Genomic DNA, 21,818 nt, shown 5'->3' with positions numbered 1-21,818 from the left:
ATCCCAATTAAATGCTGTAAATCACCCCGAAAACGGGGTAAATAATATTGAAGTGTTCAGTGCGCTTTAAACATATCAAAGTTTAAACTTTGGAAGGATACTCAGCAAAATATCCTTGCCGGTAATTCTTCACGTACAATCTGAGAGAGAAAGATTCGATGAGGTTAGAGATTCTAATCTAAGAGAAGATTATAGAGAAAGAAAGGATGGGTCTCTAAAAGTAAAGTGTCATGTTGAGCTAGAAGAGCTGAAAGAGAAAAGGTTGAAAAGAATCCATGATGAAAATAGCAGAGAAAAACCAAGAACCCGGAATAGTATATTTCGCACCTAGAGCAGAAAATGAGATTTTACCGGCTCGAAATCGGTTTTCAAGTCCGAGGCCGTAGGCCGAGGACTAGAAAAGATTTAGAGCCGGAAAAACATTTTTGCCCGTGGTGCGAACGCTATTTTTCGCCACACACAAAAATAAACAATAAATATAAAATAATAATAATTGTTTACTAAGCACTTGAAGTGGAAGGTCATAGCTCTAGCAAATCTTAGGTAATCTGAATATCAGGAAATTGTCCAAGTATTTTTATGTTTCATTCTGATTTGTCTAAATAACCTAAAAGATTATGTTAAATTATGTGGGAGGTTGAGTTTATACTTTTTTTTTCTTTCAAATGACAATAAGATGATATTATTATAAATATTTCAATTATTGAATAATGAACACAAATAATGAAACGTTTTTTGATCACCTTTCTTAGTTCCATGTTAGCGGCTGGAAAGGGTACTCTTTCCGGACTAGGCCGGAAAGAAACCTGTTCTGACGTCAGACGAGAATCGTCTGCAAGCAATGTCTTTCAGATCTACGTAGGGACTGGAAAACAGCTGCTTTCTGTGCAGTGTGGCGAAAAGAGTTTATAAGAGAATCCATGATGAAAATGGTAGAGAAAAACCAAGAACCCGAAATATATCCACAGTGTGATTTCTATTATTCACAACAGCCCGTTCTCTCTTTTACAAGTGAGCAGTGAATCATTAATACGGGAACCACAAAGTGGTCTAATTAACCTGATGAGTATCCACTCTACTCAGTAGCCTCACGTTTTTCAATGACATGCTCTTTCAGAAAAAACCTGCGAGGTTTCTGATGTTGAAAGGTTTCGGAATTCATTTGGAACCGTCAGACATCCTAGTAGATTTTATAGTGAGGTCCACGTTATAATGGCAGTATCTGATTAACATTTGGGTTGCTATCCTTGTCTATCATTCGACAAAGCTGATAGCGCTATCCTTTTCTGGCTCCGCAACGTTGCCAGATTGTTTTTGAAAGAATGTGGAAATATGGAGTTATCAGCTACTAGTAGATATATAGTGAGGTCCACGTTATAATGGCAAAATTTGATTCACATTGGTGTTGCTATCCTTGTCTATCATTCGACAAAGCAGATAGCGCTATCCTCTTCTGGCTCCACAAGGCTGCCAGATTGTTTTCAAACCATGTAGAAATATGATTAACTAGGCGTCAGGCTCGCTTCGCTCGCCATATCCGGTCAGAGGCTCCGCCTCCTGGATCGTCCAGAAATGAGAACAGCGGGCTTGCTTCGCTCGCCTGCATTTTTCATTTGAGCATGCTTCATTCCATCAAAAAGTCAAAGTACTGAGAAAACGCAGAAAAGCTGAAAAAACGCTGATTTTGGGCGTATATTTGATGAAATGTTAAAATCACCTCATCACAACATTTTTAGACCCTACCTAAACCTCTGTCTGAAATTTGGAAATTTTCTGTCTATTACTTGATGAAAGAACTGAGAAAACGCAAAAACGCTAATTTTGGGCGTATCTTTGACGTTATTGCAAATTCCTTCTAACACAACATTATTACACCCTAGCTGAGCTCCCGTACCAAATTTGAACAATTTCTGTTCATTTGTTCTCGATAAATCTGAGAAAAAGCAAAAAAACCCTGGAAAAAACGATAATTTTGAGCGTATCTTTGACGTTATTGCAAATTCCTTCTAACATAAAATTATTACACCCTAGCTGAGCTTCTGTACTAAATTTGAACATTTTCTGTTCATTTGTTCTCGATAAAGCTGAGGAAGCGCTAAAAAACGCTGGAAAAATGCAGATTTTGGGCGTATCTTTGGAAATTTTTCCAAATCCGTTCTTAGTGCGCCTCTAAAGGGCCAACTGAACATACCTACCAAATTTGAACGTTTTTGGTCCAGTAGATTTTTAGTTCTGCGAGTGAGTGAATGAGTGAGTGAGTCAGTCAGTCAGTGAGTGCCATTTCGCTTTTATATATATAGATTAACAAAATCAAGAAATTCATCATACCCTCATCAAAAATATGATTTCTTGACGAAAAAATATGATTGATTAAATCAAACAAGGATGTACAGTTAATATTACATCAGATATACCGGTATCAGCTATCTTCTATAGAAGGTAGTGTCAAGGCAGAGAGTCGGCAACGGTGTTCTCCCATCTTTCTCCACTGCCATTATAACGTGGACCTCACTCTACATGCTAAAGTGGACCACACCATTAATATTCTATCTACGATTAGCTAGTCTTTACAAGTAGATGGTACCACATTAGGAATGCTGAGGATACGATTTGTTTGATACTAAAAGAAACCTTAAAGCTTTCCAAAAAACCCTATACCTTCCAAAAAACCTTATTTCTCTTTTACTGAAGTTTAACCCTATACCTTCTAAAAAAAACCTTATTACTGTTTACTGATGTTTACTCTAACCCTTACTAAAGTTACTCTTTTTGACAGTCGAATACTTCAGTCTGTTTGTAAATGACTTTGAAAACAGTGCGCTGATTGATCTCAGGCTAAGCCTTGAAGCTGATCTCTCATCTGAACTGATGCTCAGGTGAATTTAAGTAGACTTTCATTAGAGACTTAATTTTTCATGTCTGGTGAAGACTCGTATTGATGAGGTCGTAAGTGGACTTGGGTTGATAAGTTTTCATCTAATTAGTTTTTCTCTCAAAGCCCCATCACACTAAGATGTTATAATATTGATAAGGTTGTCAATATGTGGTTGCTCTTGACATGTGATCACATATATATGTTGTTGCTAGTCATCCAAACCATGGCAGATCTATATTGTAACTACTATAGATTGGCCATGTCCAAACTAATAGTGAGATCTATATTACTAGTAGTTCTGTGAACAGTAGACCTCACGCAGTATTCTCATCCACAAGTACCTGATTGAAACTATAGACCTTATGGAAATACAGCAATAGACTGGCTTCTCAACACATCTGTGTAATCACTTGTCAGCTGATTTATGATGAATAATTCTATAGTCTGATTTCTACTCTGATATTGGCGTTTAAAGGAGGCTCCTTTTTCCTTTCATATTATCCTTGAAATGCAAAATTTCCAAAAAAAAACCTTGTATATACGTCGACGTGCAATTAAAAAAGGAACATACCTGTCAAATTTCATGAAAATCTATTACCGCGTTTCGCCGTAAATGCGCAAAATATAAACATTTATACATTCAAACATTCAAACATTCAAACATTCAAACATTCAAACATTCAAATATTCAAACATTCAAACATTCAAACATTCAAACATTCAAACATTCAAACATTCAAACATTCAAACATTTAAACATTCAAACATTCAAACATTTAAACATTTAAACATTTGAACATTTCAACATTCAAACATTTCAACATTCAAACATTCAAATATTTAACCATTTAAACATTTAAACATTAAAAGAAATGCCAAACCGTCGACTTGAATCTTAGCTCGGTCAATAATGGCAGAGGAAAAAGATATAAAAACACTTTTAGTGAAGGAAATCGTTTAGTTCATTTGTTTATTCAGTTTATATGATTGACTACATGTTCATTTCTAAATTAATCATTTCTCGTAATTAGTGTCTTATTGATTTTCTAATGTAGTGTCTTGTGATAACGTCCTACTCCTGTAAGGATTAGGCGATTTGCCTGTTTCGACTTCAAACTCCTCATTACATCCATATTCTATTCACTTATTTATTCATTTATTATAAATTGATAGATATTTTGCGAGGTGTGCCCACACTTCTCCCTCCAACCGAATCATACGACAATCTTCATCTTTCAATGAAGTTTCCTCATTTCTAGGGATTATAGAGTATAAAGTTACGGGTTATGGAGAGTTTTCTTAGAAAACCATACTAGTTTCCAGGAAAATCTTGTATCTAATCACAGATCTTATTTGTGAATAAACTAAAGTTTACTTAGGGTCATTATGCTAACACTACGTTAACACTAAACCACGTTTACTTGTAGATATGATTGCATTTATTATGATGTTTTTCTGACGAGGTTCAAACGATTAGCTGACATTTCTCCGTTTAAAATCTTGTATCTAATTACAGATCTAAACTGTAAGTAAACTAAAGTTTACTCAGGATCATATGCTAACACTTCGTTAACACTAAACCACGTTTACTTGTAGATCTGATTGCATTTATCATGATGTTTTTCTTACGAGGTTCAAACGATTAGCTGACATTTCTCCGTTTAAGGGCCGTTTGCACAATCAAAGCTTGAACTGAATTCAATAAGCTGGTGGCTTAAACTCAAAATGAAACACATTATAACAAACAAGACGTGATATGGATTTAATCCAGATCAGGATGGACTGAAATTTATGAAATGAAATTTACTTTAAACCGATACTGTGCAAACGGCACTAAACCGAGTATCTTCATACGGGCGCCTAAGTCTATGATCTGATTTAGTAAATGCGTATAGACTTTAGCGCCACGAACACGGTCATCTCACTTTTTCATTTGTTTGTTTGTTTTTAAAGCTTCCCAGAGACTCTAATCAGAGTATAGGAATTGTCAAAAATGTATAATAGATACAGTATTACAAAAAAAGAAGAAAAAAATCACCAGCTGTTGCTATGCTTATTATATCTTATTACTGTTTTGTAAGAATACAGATATAATACAGAGGTCTATGGAAAGATCTTTCTACAAACCTGGTATAATAAGAATAGCATCACCAGATGCTAAATAATAATAAAACACAGAACATATAATAGTGTTTCGGATGGACACGTTAAGCCGTCAGTCTTGGCTGCCTAAAAAGCAGTTGTTAGGTCATGTCAGAGGCCCTGAAATTGATCAGTTGCGACCTGAAAACTCTGACACCAGACCTGAGCCAGCCAGGTCACTCGATATTATCACCTGATCAAAAGTGAAATGCGCTTCGTTATGGCGCATAAGTCTGTACGCACTTTATCAGAGACGTATCTGATAAAATGATGATGTCTCAAATAGGAACATACTTCAAGTCTGCCACCCAATAATTAGACTTCAGCTTCTGTTAACTCAACACCTTCAAGTTTTAATCTAAATATTTAGCAAGTACTTCACTGCAGCTATTCACCTCTCCGTGCTCAATGTAGAAGACCTTGACTTTGTAGCGCTATTTCTGTATTATTATTTGTCAAGTAACGTAACCTTATCATGGGTGACGCACTTAAACTTACAGATATTGAATTAGTAATTGGAATATCATCATCTATAATGAGGCCAACTTTATAATGGCAGTATTTGATTGACATTGTTCTTGCTAACCTTGTCTATCATTCGACAAAGCAGATAGCTTTATCCTCCTCTAGCTCCGCAACGTTGCCAGATCGGTTTCCAAAAATATAGAATCATAATCAAGAAACAAAATATCTAATCTCAAATATGTAGATATATTTCGTTGATAAAAATGAAGTATAAAATTGATTATTTTGAACGTGAATTACCAGTTAATATTACATCAGATAGACGGGTAACAGCTATCCTCTATGGAAGGCAGTGTCAAGGCAGAGAATCGGCAACGCTGTTCTCCCATATTTCTCCACTGCCATTATAACGTGGACCTCACTATAACAAGGTAGTGCCATTCTGCTATATTCCAATATCACCTCATTTAGGCATGGGAGATATGAATGTTTGTTTACAGTAACAAATTAACAAAGGTGAAATAAAAGCGATATTGTCCGCTCCACATAATTTAAACTTAAGTTTCAATGCACTAAAGCATCATTTTCAGTGGTCTTTTTTGGTGCTGTCTATGAGGAATACTGACTTTAGTGAGGTCCACGTTATAATGGCACTGTTTGATTAGCAATGGTATTGCTATCCTTGTCTATCATTCAACAATGCGGATAGCGCAATCTCTTTCTCGCTTTGCTCTGTTGCCAGATCGTCTTTTAACAATGTAGAATAGATAATTGATTGACAGATAGATTAATAGATAATAATTGGAGTGGTAGCTCTTATTTGACCTTAATTGACCAAGCGAAGTGAGGTCTAAGATTCAAGTCGACGGTTTTGCATTTCTCTTTATTTATGTTTATATTTATGTTCCGAATTTACGGCGAAACGCAGCAATAGATTTTCATGAAATTTGACAGGTATGTTCCTTTTCCAATTTCGCGTCGACGTACAAGGTTTTTGGAAAATGTGCATTTCAAGGATAATATAAAAGGAAAAGGAGCCTCCTTCATACGCCAATATTAGAGTAAAAATCAGATTATAGAATTATTCATCATAAATCAGCTGTCGAGTGGATTATGAATTGCATGCAACGACGCATGTGATTCAATATCTCAATATAACTTATTGAAAACACAGCTGTTGTGTGGACTATTAATTGCATGCAGTGAGGCATTCAATTGATAACTTGAAGTAGCATAGTATTTTCTTTCGACTTTTCTCTGCTTTCAACTCGGTAAGCTTTTAATGATAGTAGCTTAGTCTGTTGTTAACAACAAATTACTAGTAGTTCTGTGACCAGTAGACCTCGCGCTCAGTAAGTTACATTGACCAGTTGTTATGTTTTCTCAAAAATTAATAAATAATTTGTCAATAAGAAATGTCTAGAAAAAATCCTAAGTAAACATAGAGCTTTCTGTCCTATTGTACCGTGACGTGTCGTCCCGGAATGTGAGTGTGAGCGCTGTTATCAGGTCTGGCTGCAACTGTCTACAACGTTGATGGAAAGATACATTTTCAAGATGTTCAATGTTTTTGAAGGGGTAGTATTATAGTCCACTAAACAGCTGATTTATGATGAATAATTCTATAGTCGGATTTTTACTCTAATATTGGCGTATGAAGTAGGCTCCTTTTTCCTTTTATATTATCCTTGAAATGCAAAATTTCCAAAAACCTTGTACATACGTCGACGCGCAATTTAGAAAGGAACATACCTGTCAAATTTCATGAAAATCTATTACCGCGTTTCGCCGTAAATGCGCAACATTTAAACATTTAAAGAAATGCCAAACTGTCAACTTGAATCTTAGACCTCACTTCGCTCGGTCAATTAGCATTGTCGATGAAACAACCCAAACAGCCATTAGTCGTTCATACACCGATATTTCGCCGACACGACAGGACAGGACAGAATTTACTCTGATGGAAAGTAGTAGAGCAGCTGTGGATTATTATTGCGCGAGGTCTACTGTTCACAGAACTACTAGTAATTCCACAATATCTCTATTGATAGTGTGAAACTGATCTATTTCAGGGCTATGATCTGACGACTTTTATTAGACAAAATTAAATAAATGTGAAGATTCATGAATTTTTAAGAGCAAGCTTGGCTTATTGATCCAACGACTGTTAGTGGGAAAAATTCAATAAATGTGGAGATTCATGAATTCATGAAGTTTCAAGAGCAAGAAGCTTGGCTGATACAACAAATAGCAAGGCATCCCAATTTTGCGATATTCCAATCTCGGCTCATTTGTCATGTTTGGTTAGCTTTGCTCCACAATTTTTGATGGAGCTTCGGCTGAGAAATGATCAGAAAGCCCCCAGGCGACCAATAAGCGTCGCCTTCTCCCGACGACACAGCTATCAGCAAAAATTTGAAATTGCAAATTTAAAATTTCCAATCTCTCAGTCCCTTCCTCCTCCCTGATTTTCTATCTCGCTTTCCCTTTTATTGGTTGTCCCTGTGATTAGATTGTGCAGTAACGAGTTCCGAGATTGACGATTGATCAATTTATTTGTGGAACATTTAATTGGAATAAAAACTTCACTTAAAGACTGGGAATGAATTTATTTGCTTCAAGTTTTTATCTCTGTTGTTCCTATAGTGAAGTCCACGTTATAATGGCAGTGGAGAGAGATAGGAGAATAACGTTGCCTATCCTCTGTCTTGTCAATGCCTTCTATTGACTGTAGCTGATACTTGTTTATTGATGTAGAAACTGATCATTCTCGTTTAAAATAATCAATTATATTGTATTAGGCAAGAAATTATATTTTTTCAATAACTTCATAATGAATCTTCATAATTAAGATGAATATTTTTTCAATCAATTATAAGCTCTAGGCCTACATTGTTAAAAGATGAACTGGCAACCACAAAGTAGAAGGAATCTCTATCTTCTTTGTGCTGGCAACAGAGCAAAGCGAGAAAGAGATAGCACTATCCGCTTAGTTGAATGATAGACAAGGATAGCGATACCATTGCTAATCAAACACTGCCATTATAACGTGGACCTCACTATAGCAGGTGACCCATGCTCCGCAAATATTGACGTACTGAAATCTTGAAGAAAGGCCTATAACACTTGATGCACTTGACAGATGACAGATGCACTTGAATGTGAAGCGTGAGTTTTGCTCTATTCCCCAAAGCTCTTGGAAACTCTCTATAAAAAAAGCAAGAGAATCGTCAACGATCAATTCGAACTTCTCACTAAGCACATGCTGCCACCTATTGGCAGAGTTTGGTATTACGTAGGCCTACTTCAAAGACCATCGACCAATCAGAAGAGAGAGTAGGCGGAGTCTATACTATCAGAGTTTCGTCATACTGACTCTCGTTTCCTATTGGTAGCTTAATTTAGAAGTGTTGGTGACATCTTGCTCCAAGATTACAATCTCTCTCCCATACAGAGAATGTTATTTTAAGTAATATGGAATTCAATTGGGCCTATATATAATTACATTCCATTCTCTCTCTTTCCCCAGCTCTCACTCATAAATATGTTCTCTTTCTCTCTCTCCATTCTTACTTACTGCTCTCCTCTTATTTGTCTTGTCTTGATATCATTTTCTATCCTTTTCAGAGAGAGTCGACAATTATTTGTTGAAACACAGCCGATGTACTCATAGTTTCATCTCAATATTATATATCATCGATATTCAAATTGCATCTACTCTTCATTCTGATTGATAATAATTTCTCATTCTTTGTAAGATTCTATTCATAGAATAGTGTATAAGCTAGAATAGATTGTAGCCACAAGGATAAAGGACTCTAATCTCCCATACCATCGCAAATGCTCCATTTCCAAACAAAGCAATTGCTTCACAATATTATATCAAGTGAGCAATTTATCTATTTTTATATCTGGTTATTCATTCATATTTTCATCTGGCTATTTATGTTCAACGGATCTCGAAAACGGCTCTAACGATTTTCACGAAATTTGGAGCATAGTAACTTTATGATATGGAAATTCGTTTGCACTAGGTATCATCCTTGGGAAAACTCGCTGAACGACATTAAAAGGATTTATTGAACTTGGCTTTATTTGAACTTTATCTATCCTTGGCTGAAACAGCTGAGACTTTCGTCGTCTGTGGATAGTAATAAGTGAGCGAGTGATTCTGCGAAATATCAAAATACGCATCCCCGAAGTTCATAAGATGACGTATAGTCGTCAGCTGTGAAATATAAACACAATCATTTTAGAGAATTGTGTTCTGTTTATCAATGAATAAAAATAACGAGCGAAGTTCGGTGCCCCGATATTTATTCTTATTGGAACAAGGTAGTTTATTGATAAGTTCAAATTCAAATATTTCTCAAGCATTCCCTGACGATACATTGATCTGAAAGTTTCTGACATTGTTGTGTATAAACTGTAGCCTATGTAACAACAGACACAACTACTGTTTATAATTATAAAGCCTTTTGAACACGTAATCGATGAACACTGAAAATACAGAGGCAACAAAAACAATATTGTTTATTCTACTTTCGATTCGGAATGATGCTGTAATTTAATCATTCCAACAACTACTTTGAACTTGTTTATGTATTCAACGTTTGTGTTCTCTGATGAAATAGCAAACGATTATGTAGCACAAATTTATTGGTTTTCTTTCCCTCATTATAATATACATTAAATGATGATGTCTGCTCATTTTTGATGTCGCCTACAAACGTAATGACTAATTTGAACGTTATAAATCCTTGATCTTCCCAATCATTTCCATCTGATCTTTGGCAAAAATATAAATGTGATATCACATCAACTCACTTGTAGACCTGTGATCTTCTATCCTATACTATTAAACGAGCAACTTCTGTTTATATGTTTAGATGTTTAGATGTTTAGATGTTAAGATGTTTATATGTTTATATTTCACCGGATCTCGAGAACGGCTCTAACGATTCTCACGAAACTCAGAACATAGTAGGTTTATAATATAAAGATTCGATTGCACTAGGTCTCATCCCTGGGAAAACTCGCTGAAGGACATTAAAAGGATAATCATTATTCATCCTTTGAAAAACAGCTGATAATAATTATTTCTTCGTCTGTTGGTGATGGAAGTGAGTGAGCGAGTTCATGGGTGGGACCATAGAGAAACAATAGCATAAGTAGATATCCCATGGTATAGGGCGTTTATGTCGCAACTTTTACTGTTATTTCAAGCCTATAGCCCACGTAGTTCTTTCCCATGAAGCTTTATGACGCTGGTAGTCTCTCATATTGTGCCGTTCATACACTTTTACCCGGTCAAAACAGTAAAAATCAACAATAATCGACAGTAATCGGCTTGGGATAACAGTAAAAGTTGCGACATAAACGCCCTACACCATGGGATATCTACTTTGGACTGTGCCAAAATTATGACTCAGCTGTTGAACTTTTGTAATCATTCAATCAGGTACTTAGTGCCGGTTGCAAAAAAGCTGGGTTATTTTAAATCCTGATTGATTCCAGTAGATGGATCTTTTCGAAATGGTCTTCTCTGATTTGGTTACGTGCAGTTTATCAGGATTGAAATTCAACCGGCTTTTGTGCAACTGGACCTTTGTGAGGGAAATTTTTACATTCCACTGGAAATTAATCTCAATTTACTGTGATTAGATAGAACATTTCTGTATGAATCTATATATATAAAAGCAAAATGGCACTCACTCACTGACTGACTGACTGACTGGCTCACTCACTCACTCACTCACTCACTCACTCGCAGAACTAAAAATCTACCGGACCAAAAACGTTCAAATTTGGTAGGTATGTTCAGTTGGCCCTTTAGAGGCGCACTAAGAAATCTTTTGGCAATATTTTAACTCTAAGGGTTGTTTTCAAGGGTTTAAAGTTTGTCTCTTAGCATGTATATTCTTCTTCTCCCGATCTCTCAATTATAATTGTAATTTCCATATCATATGTTACTATAGAACTATAATCTAGATAGAGTACCTCTTTGAAACAGTTGTTAACTGGCAACTAAATTAATAATTTTGTCAGGTTGGCATTAAGTTGAGTTGACTTTGTTAGGTTGGCACCAAGTTGAAGATTGAAATTCATTTATCGCGGGAAAATTGATTGGGCACTGCTACTTCAATCAGAGCTATTCCTGGGAATATTATATTACTAGCCGTCAGGCTTGCTTCGCTCGCCATATCCGTTCAGCCAGACGTTTAGTCTGGATCCCCGACTGGATCGTCCTAACATATGATAAAAATGCTCAAATGAAAAATGCAGGCGAGCGAAGCGAGCCTGCTGATCTCATTCTTGGACGATCCAGTCGGGGGTCCAGGGGGCGGAGCCCCCTGGCTAGACGGATATGGCGAGCGAAGCGAGCCTGACGGCTAGTGTTATTATAATTTCTTCTTTCGTAATACAATTGTTATGCTTTTGTACTTCAGAGCGAAGCTCGGTCCCCGATATTAATCATAATAAAGGAAAGAATCGGCTTATACAAGTACGTTTTCAGCTTGCACTAATAGCATAGACAAGCAACGTCATGATCATAGCAGACTAGACTTTCTCTGGTTTGAATTTAGCTGGAGCAAATAATGCGCCCCAAACAGCAAATATCCATTCTCTGCTGTGAAACAGAGCTGGCATAAAAAACGAGAAATCATTCTGCCAAAGCGTTCCCTAGAGAGAGATTTCGAGTCGTGGCACCTGAACCATGAGATACAAACAATAACGATTCTCTGTCACTTTTCAACGTTAAAAATCGACAATCATTTGCTTTCATCTCTATCTGTAGATTGAGTCTTTCCACAATCAAATGAGAAAACTGAACGATTTTTGGATCTTATTGTAATATCTTTGAAACTCTCTGTGGAGAGAGTTATTCATTGAAGAATTTGAGTGAGTTTGTTATATTACCTCTATAGAGAGGTTCACATTATAATTGCAGTATTTGATTGACATTGTTGCTGATATTATCCGACAAAGCAGATAGTGCTATCCTTTTCTCTCTTTCTTTCTTTATTTCCGTATAAAAAAACAAAATAATTACAAAATTGCACTTGCAGAAATTTCACATAATATACAGAAATATTCTACCATGCAAGTGACTAAGTCACGTCCGCATGGAGGAGCATCAGAGAGACAGAAAAAAACAATATTTATTGAAAACGAAAACGAAAGAGAGAAAAATATATAACTAAATAAAACTAAGAACTATCTAAAATAGTGTATACAATACCTATTTTCTTTAAATGAAAAAATACAATAAGAATAATAAATTAATTAATTTGAGATGAATTGATAAAGACAGAAATACATGTTTTCTACCTCCACAACGTTGTTATCTGCTTTGTCGGATGATAGACAAGGATAGCAACACCAATGTTGATCAAATACTGTCATTATAACGTGACCTCACTATAGAACAAGAACAAGCACAACATGATACAGTATCAACACAACATGATACAGTATCAACACAATATCATACAGTATCACCACCCATGATACAGTATCATCTCAACTTGATACAGAACACTATGATTTTTTTATACATTCGCTATCTGATTTGACGATTGATAGACAAGGATAGCAACACCAATGTTAATCATTTACTGTCATTATAACGTGGATCTCACTCTAGGAACTTAGCTCGATCCTGGGTTACTCGAAACATGAAGTGGCCCTCTTCGAAAAGGACCGTTTCAAAGTGAGATAGAAATATATACTCTTCAATGTTCCTTCCCATTACAAACTGCTTGTTAATGATAATGATAATAATAATAATACTGAGGGTGATGCCCACCTACGCTCTAATGCTTGTGCGTGGGTGATGAGTGAGAGGGATGATGATGACGACTACTTTTTAGGTAGTCGGGACCGACGGCTTATCGTCTCCTCCGAAAGACGGGATAACTTTTGAACACTTAAATTACGACATAGCAGTGTGATTTGATTCGATTGGTTGAATCTGATTGACAGCAATCGGACTGCTATATCGTAATTTAAGTGTTCAAAATAAATATTCAACCAACTCTTCTCAAATCTAGAATATATTTGAGATTTTCCTTGAAAATTAACTCGATTTTACTGAGGAGAGCTCCTTATTCGACTCCAGAATGCATTGAAAATATTGAACTAATTTGCCTTTTTGTAGTTTGTATCTTATGTGGTTTCTATTTTGGAAAATTTGTGGTGCTTTTGTTAATTGTAACATGTGTTATGCTTCCGAAATTTTCAGGTGTACAACTTAACGAGTAATGTATATTTCATTTCAGTGAAATTGATAGAAACCGAAACCAGCTAGTTCTGTTTTCAAATTGAGTTAGGAACAAATAATCCTTTCAAATGGTTTCCCGTATCAAACCTCCACAAATCAACCTGTTTTTTATGTTGAGGACTGTATTGATGTATGAGTGCAAGACTAACAAGTTAACTGTTAACTTGTTAACTCTTACCTGTTAACTTGTTAACTGTTAACTTGTTAACTGTTAACTTGTTAACTTGTTAACTTGTTAACTGTTAACTTGTTAACTGTTAACTTGTTAACTGTTAACTTGTTAACTATTAACTGTTAACTTGTTAACTGTTAACTGAGCCTCTCTGTTGCTCAGTCAAATTTGATTTGAAGTTTCCGAATGAAGCACTGATTCCCCAATCAACGCCCTGTGGGAGTCATACATCTAGGTTCTGCCTCTTTTAAAAGTTTCAACTCATCTGAATATTGTTGATACATGGTTCACATCCTCATATTTCAATGTTAAACCGAATTTAATGGTCGTGACTGTTGAAAAAACAGTATGTGAAGCTATATCACAATATATTAATTAGGTCAATGTTTGGAGGGCGAACGTTGAAAAACTACAAAAACTACCATGTTTCATCATCTGATTTGAAATGTGTGCTGAATACCACAGTCCACGTTATAATGGCAGTGAAGAAAGATAGGAGAACAACGTCGCCGATCCACTTGTCTTGTTTCTTTATTCAATCATTCAAAATTATACAACTAATAGAGAAGTACCACAGGCTAAATTACGCCCAAAATGGTTTCAATTCTAATAATTCTTGTCTATAGACGGTAGCTGATACAGGTTTATTGATGTAATATTAACTGTTCATTCTCGTTTAAAATAATCAATAAATTTTCTTCAGCAAGAAATGAATTTTCTTTCAATAATTTCATAATGAATTTCCATGATAAGGATTATATATTTTGTTAATTAATTATCACTTCTACATTGTTAAAAGACGATCTGGCAACAGCGCAAAGCGAGAAAGAGATAGTGCTATCCGCTTTGTTGAATGATAGACAAGGATAGCAATACCATTGCTATCATTATCGCGTGCACCTCACTACAGTATTCCAATGGGAAAAGTTCTGAATAAGAGGTACAGATTCCTCCACAATCATTTGGAACAATAATATGATTGTTCCAATCATTTGGAACAAGATTATGATTGTTCCAATCATTTGGAACAAGAATATGATTGTTTCAATCATTGGGAACAAGAATATGATTGGTCCAATCATTTAGAACTAGAATATAATTGTTCCAATCATTTGGAACAAGAATATGATTGTTCCAATCATTTGGAACAAGAATATGATTGTTCCAATCATTTGGAACAAGAATATGGTTGGTCCAATCATTTGGAACAAGAATATGATTGTTCCAATCATTTGGAACAAGAATATGATTGTTCCAATCATTTGGAACAAGAAGAGTAATGATAAAAGTTATGGATTAGAGGTAAAGACCTTCACAGATACCTTAGATTATCTAGCAAGAAGCAAGAATAATGCAAAACTTGAGGTACACAAAACGATTCACTGTCCAAACTGAATTATCGCAATGTCTGTGCAAATTAGGAAAGAGAGAGCTTATTAAAATTTGAAGTTCGGCTTGAGAAGATGATTATAGTGAGGTCCACGTTATAATGGCAGTGCAGGAAGATAGTATAACAGCGTTGCCGAGTTTATGGAATGTTGTCGAGGCACATAGAACGATTGACTATACAAACTGGATTATTGTTAATGAAGCAATGTCTGTGGAAATTTGGAGTAGAAAAGATAAGAAGTCCATTGAGATTTGAAGAACAGTTTGAGAGGATGACTATATTATTGTATCATGGAGATTTATAATGAATTTTCTGATAATTGAGATAGGAATGCTATTTATTAATCACACTTTCTTGTCCTTGACATTCGAGGTTTACAAGAATTTTCCCTCAGGACATCTTCCTCTCCAATTTTCGAAACAGAGAATTTTTCAAGGATTCGGAGTTGAACACTATACTAGTAAATCAATAATCAAATTTTCCATAACAAAACACCTCAAAATAGCTTGGTTCGAGTTAGGAGACATAGTGCCGGTTGCACAAAAGCTGGTTAAATTTTAACCGTGATTAATTCCACGAGAACCGATCAGAGAAGCCGTCTTTTCAAAAACGATTTCTCTGATTGGTTCTCGTAAAGTTATTCACAATTTTCCCTCAGGACATTTTCCACTCCAATTTTCGAAAGAGGGATTTTTTCAAGGATTCGGAGTTGAATACTATACTAATGAATCAATAATAGGACACTTATTGAAATGGGCTGCTTTTAGATTATTTTAGAACCTGAAGATGGTTTTAGAAACGAAACTAGTTGTTCAACTATTTTAAGTTTTTTAATAAATAAAGGGTGCTACAAGTTTTATTTTGTTTTATCAATAATAAGTTATTCCATAACAAAACACCTCATAATAGCTTGGTTCGAATTAAGACACTTAGTGCCGGTTGCACAAAAGCCGGTTAAATTTTAACCGTGATTAATTCCACGAGAACCGATCAGAGAAGCTGTCTTTTCAAAAACGCTTTCTCTAATTGGTTCTCGTAAAGTTAATCACGGTTAAAATTTAACCGGCTTTTGTCAACCGGGTCTTTGCTTCAGAGTATATCCGAATATTTTGTTCAAACTAGTAATTTGTGATTGAAGTTGACATTCCAATCCTCATTGTTTCAAGAAAATCATGAAGATATTGGACAATATATTCTGTATGATGATCAATCTATTAAATTTCATTAAAAAAAGACGTTAGCTCAAATCTTCTTCTCACTCACCTAAAATTCAGTTCAATGGAATATAATTGTCCAAAGTACGGTAAGGTTATTATCTCAACTTTTTTATACAATAGAAAGATATTCGTATGGTTTTTATTAGTAGAAGTGCCTGACGGAAGTCCAACCTCGCCAAGAATTAAATATAAATCAAGCTGTTAAGGGGCCTCACGATTGATATATATCAGCCGGTACCATCTGTTTAACGTGCCCATCTGATAACTGTGTTATTCATTGATATCAAAGGAAGAAGATAGCATAAGAAGATATCCATGGTATAGGGCTATATTATGTTGAAAAATTCACTGTTGACTCAATCCTATAGTCATATTAGCTCTTTTCATGAACTAGTCAAAGGTATAGTTTCTAAGCCACGGTTGCATAGAAGCCGGTTAAATTTTAATCGCGATTCATATCATTGTATTGTGTTCTCATATTTATGTTATTTATTTTATACTGTAATGTTTTATTATTGATGTAATTAATTTTTATTTCATATTGATGTATCTTATGTGTGTGTGTGTGTGAATAAATGAATATCACGAGAACCAATCAGAGAAGGCATTCTCGAAAAGCTTCTCTGATTAGTTTGAGTGTAATTATTAATCACAAATACAATTTAACTGGCTTCTGTGCAACAGGCATTTGAGAAGTAAATCTTTAAGAATTACTGTATCTTTTTCAGGTCGTTCTACGTGTCTAAAGTAGAAATTTCGAACGCTATATTGTTTTTTTACCGGTAAACATTTTCAGAGCTCCAATATCTCACTCTATAATACTCTAGAAAAAACTCTATAATACACTAGAAAATCTCTATAATACTCTAGAAAAAACTCTAAAAAAAAACTTCAAAGAGTAAGGCATTTTTTACTACACATTTTCAAAGCTACAATATTACACTCCATAATTACACTCCATATAATACACAGTCAGCTGTAGTTTTCTATAAAGTGAGAAGTTTTTAGCTCAAAAATTTCTAGTTTCATTCAAAATTTAGACTTTTTGAATAATTATTTAGTTATTGTTCTAGATTTTTTAATTTCAGATTCTAATGGTATTTATTTGATTCAAAATTTGCTCGTTTATCTGCGTATTGAAGAGTGTAAATTGTATTTTGAAAAGTGAAAGTGACATAACCAACATTTTGATTTGGACAGTATAGTATAAATTGGAAATGGGACAGTTTTGGGCATGAGCCTGTTGTGCCTTTCCTCATGTTAAGTGTTTGTACACAATGTAAATAAATAAATAAATAATCAATCAGGAAAAAGTCTTAATAGATTATGGCTTATTAGTCAGATAATTCAATGTTTTTATAGTGAGCTCCACGCTATAATGGCAGTGGAGAAAGATAGGAGAACAATGTTGCCGATCCTATAAACGCCTTCTATAGACTGTCGCTGATACAGGTTTATTGATGTAATATTAACTGTTCATTCTCGTTTAAAATAATCAATTGAATTTTATTGAGCAAAAAATTATATTTTTCAAGAATTTCATAACGAAGCTTCATAATTAAGATGAAATATGTCAATTAATTATTAATTCTACATTGTAAGAAGACGATCTGACAGCAGAGCAAAGCAAGAAAGAGATAGCGCTATCCGCTTTGTTGAATGATAGACAAGGAAAGCAACACCTATGTTAATCAAATACATCAATGTTAATCAGAGCAACACCTATGTTAATCAAAGCAAAAAGCAAAGCAAAGAGATAGCGATATCCCCTTGTCAAATAATAGACAAGGATAGCAATACCATTGCTTATTAAACACTGCCATTATAACGAGTACCTTACTATCGGATAGAATGATATAGTTTTTCAGAAAATATTTAGAAAATAGCTATTTGGCTTGTAGACTATATGTTTCTATACTGTTATATTTCTTGTAAAATTAGTGTTGTACCGTTCGAAGTTGAATGAATGAATAGATATTGAAAAATCAATAAATAATTGAATGACATCTTCATGAAGTGCTGCATATATTTTGCAGATAATCACACGTTAATAGGGTGGAAAATTCTAGTTTTTCAGAAAATGTTTCGATGATTACTTTCTTCGCTTGTATCTGTTTCTATCGATATATAAAAGCGAAATGGCACTCACTCACTCGCACAACTAAAAATCTACCGGACCAAAAACGCTCAAATTTGTTAGGTATGTTCAGTTGGCCCTTTAGAGGCGCACTAAGAACGGATTTGGAAAAAATTCCAAAGATACGCTCAAAATCTGCGTTATTCCAGCGTTTTCTCAGCTTTATCGAGAAGAAATGAACGGAAATGTTCAAATTTAGTACAGAAGCTCAGCTAGGGTGTAAATAATGTTGTGTTAGAAGGAATTTGCAATAACGTCAAAGATACGCTAGAAATCTGCGTTTTTCCAGCGTTTTCTCAGCTTTATCGAGAAGAAATGAACTGAAATTGTTCAAATTTAGTACAGAAGCTCAGCTAGGGTGAAATAATGTTGTGTTAGAAGGAATTTGAAATAACGCCAAAGATACGCCCAAAATCCGCGTTTTCCAGCGTTCGTTTGCTTTTTCTCAGATTCATCGAGAACAATTCAACAGAAATTGTTCAAATTCAGTACAGAAGCTTATAAGCTAGGGTGAAATAATGTTGTGTTAGACGGAATTTGAAATAACACCAAAGATACGCCCAAAATCTGCGCTTTTCCAGCGCTTTCTCAGCTTTATCGAGAACAAATGAACAGAAAATGATGGAATGAAGCATGGTCAAATGAAAAATGCAGGCGAGTGAAGCAAGCCAGTCGGGGGTCCAGGGGCGGAGCCCCCTGTCCAGACGGATATGGCGAGCGAAGCGAGCCTCACGGCTTGTTCTGTTATAATTATTTCTTGTAAAACTGGTGTTGTACCGTTTTATGTTGGATGAATAAATAAATAGATTGAATCAAATAATGTATAAATTAATAAATGAATGAATAAATTACCTGACGGAGCTGTTGAAACCAGTTTTGGCGAAACTACAATAACCATGAAGAATAATACACAGGAGGATATAGCGGCAAACGCTGAGGACTTCATGGTTCCTTTTACACCCTCTTTTGCCAAGAATATTCCTCTTTGCTCCCGTTCGCCTTGAATTCCTCTTTGCACCCTTTCGCAGGCTCCGGAGTGAGAAGAGCGTGTGATCGAAAATGTGGAGGAACGCGCACCTTATAGGAAAATCTCCCACCATCGCGTTTTGGGGGTGGATGAAAGCCACCCCCGTTACCTGGTCACCTCTTGGGGGTTTCATCCTCCTAGATTCCCCTAGAGGGGTTTCATCCCCCTAAATTCCCCTTCTCACATCTCCTCCCCCCTTTAAATACCTCCATTCTACCCTATTCTCATCTTCCATCTTTTTTCATTTTCCATACTTTTTCATCTTCCATCCTTTTTCATCTTCCATCCTTTTCCATCTTCCATCCTTTTTCTTCTCACATCCATTTTCATCTCCCATCCTTTTCCATCTTTCGTCCTCTTTCATCTCCCATCCTATTCTCATCTCCCATACTTTTTCATCTTCCATCCTTTTCTCATCTTCCATCCTTTTCCATCTTGCATCCTTTTTCACCTTCAATCCTTTTTCATCTTCATCCTTCTCTCATCTTACATCTTTTTCATCTTCCATCCTTTTCTCATCTTCCATCCTTTTCCATCTTGCATCCTTTTTCATCTTCAATCCTTCTCCATCTTCCATCCTTTTCCATCCTCCATCCTTTTCCATCATCCATCCTATTCTCATCTTCCATCCTTTTCACATCTTCCAACTCCTAGTTAATCCTTTCCTTCCACCTTCTCATATCCGGTTGAGTGTTTATGAGAAGAATATAGGGAATGGGAAAGATACCATTAATCTACTCAGTGCCGGTTGCACAACAGCCGGTTAAATTTAACCGTGATTAATTCCACGAGAACCAATCAGAGAAGGCGTTCTTGAAAAGACCGGTTGCACAACAGCCGGTTAAATTTAACCGTGATTAATTCCACGATAACCAATCAGAAAAGGCGTTTTTGAAAAGACGAGTTGCACAACAGCCGGTTAAATTTCAACCGTTATTAATTCCACGAGAACCAATCGGGGAAGCCGACTTTCCAAAAACGCCTTCTCGTGAAATTAATCACGGTTAAAATTTAACCGGCTGTTGTGCAACCGGGCCTTAATCTACATAATCGAAAACTACAGTTGTCTGTTGCCACAGAGAAAAAATATAGCATGAGAAGATATCCCATAGTATGGGTTAAAAATTTTCAAATTTCCAAATGTTTTTGAAAATTTCCAAATCTCAAAATTTCAAGCTGGTTATCAGTTATTGTCTCTTCTCTGTATAGGGCTACATGTAATTAAAAAAGAAAGAAAAATAAAAATCTCAGTACCCTTTTTCAATTATTTCATCACAACATGTTTCAACATTCATGCCATTTTCAAGTCAAAAATTACTTTTAAATGAGATTTTTATTTTTCTTTCTATTTATGGTTATCAGTTAACTCAATCTGATTACTGTCATCTACTGTCAATTATTACTGTTTTGTTCGGGTGAAAGTGTAGGAACGGCACAGTATGAGAGACTACCAGCGTCACATAGCTTCACGAAAAACAACTACTAGGACTATCGGCTTGAGTTAACATTGAAATTTGGTCTATGTTTTAGCGTTCACAAGTTTGTGTTTCTTGAATAATAACATTCGTTACAAGTGAATTGAATTGAATATTTCTAATTAATTCAATAATTCAAGCCATCTAAATTCAATATTTGTAGTTTTAATGTTTATTTTGGACTAAAATTTTATAAAAATTGTACACGTGAAATTCTAACCTTATCTTGGACTTTGTCACCTATAAATTTGGAAGAAAAATAGCACAAGGACTACCTTATTATTTTATCTGCCAATGTTATTACATCAGTGTCATTTGCATTGTAAATAAATAAATAAATAAATATACCATGGGATATCTTCTTATGCTATCTTTAATATGCTATAATCATAGAGAAAAGATAGCATAAGTAGATATCCCATGGCAAGGGTCGTTTATGTTCCAAATTTCAAACTGATTCCCTGGTATCGCTTTTAAGCTGGCATGCCAGTCGCCACTTGCCAGTGAACTTCCAGGTCACTGGCATGCCAGCCACTGGCACCGTGTAAATCAGCCTTGAGTTATTAAAATTAATGAAATGATAGGCATATTCAATATCATTTGATTACTTCTTAATACACATTTGAACTACATG

At 35.3% G+C, this 21,818-nt stretch overlaps 1 protein-coding gene across 2 annotated transcripts in view; it reads right to left on the bottom strand.

Moving 5' to 3' along the window:
- Nucleotides 1-19,740, bottom strand: part of LOC111053583 (cardio acceleratory peptide 2b) — a 31,993-nt gene extending 12,253 nt beyond the window's left edge. The window contains exon 1 of one of the 2 annotated variants that reach the window (XM_022340495.2): nt 19,535-19,740. In XM_022340495.2, coding sequence (XP_022196187.1) covers nt 19,535-19,628 — 94 coding nt within the window. In that variant the 5' untranslated portion in view covers nt 19,629-19,740. The remainder of the gene's footprint in view (nt 1-19,534) is intronic. The other variant, XM_022340496.2, reaches the window with a different exon arrangement.
- Between the last annotated feature and the right edge of the window lie 2,078 nt (nt 19,741-21,818).

The sequence above is a fragment of the Nilaparvata lugens genome, chromosome 12 (genome assembly GCF_014356525.2).
Source record: "Nilaparvata lugens isolate BPH chromosome 12, ASM1435652v1, whole genome shotgun sequence".
In the NCBI taxonomy this organism is placed as follows: Eukaryota; Metazoa; Arthropoda; class Insecta; order Hemiptera; family Delphacidae; genus Nilaparvata; species Nilaparvata lugens.
This window is presented reverse-complemented; position numbering and strand designations above follow the sequence as displayed.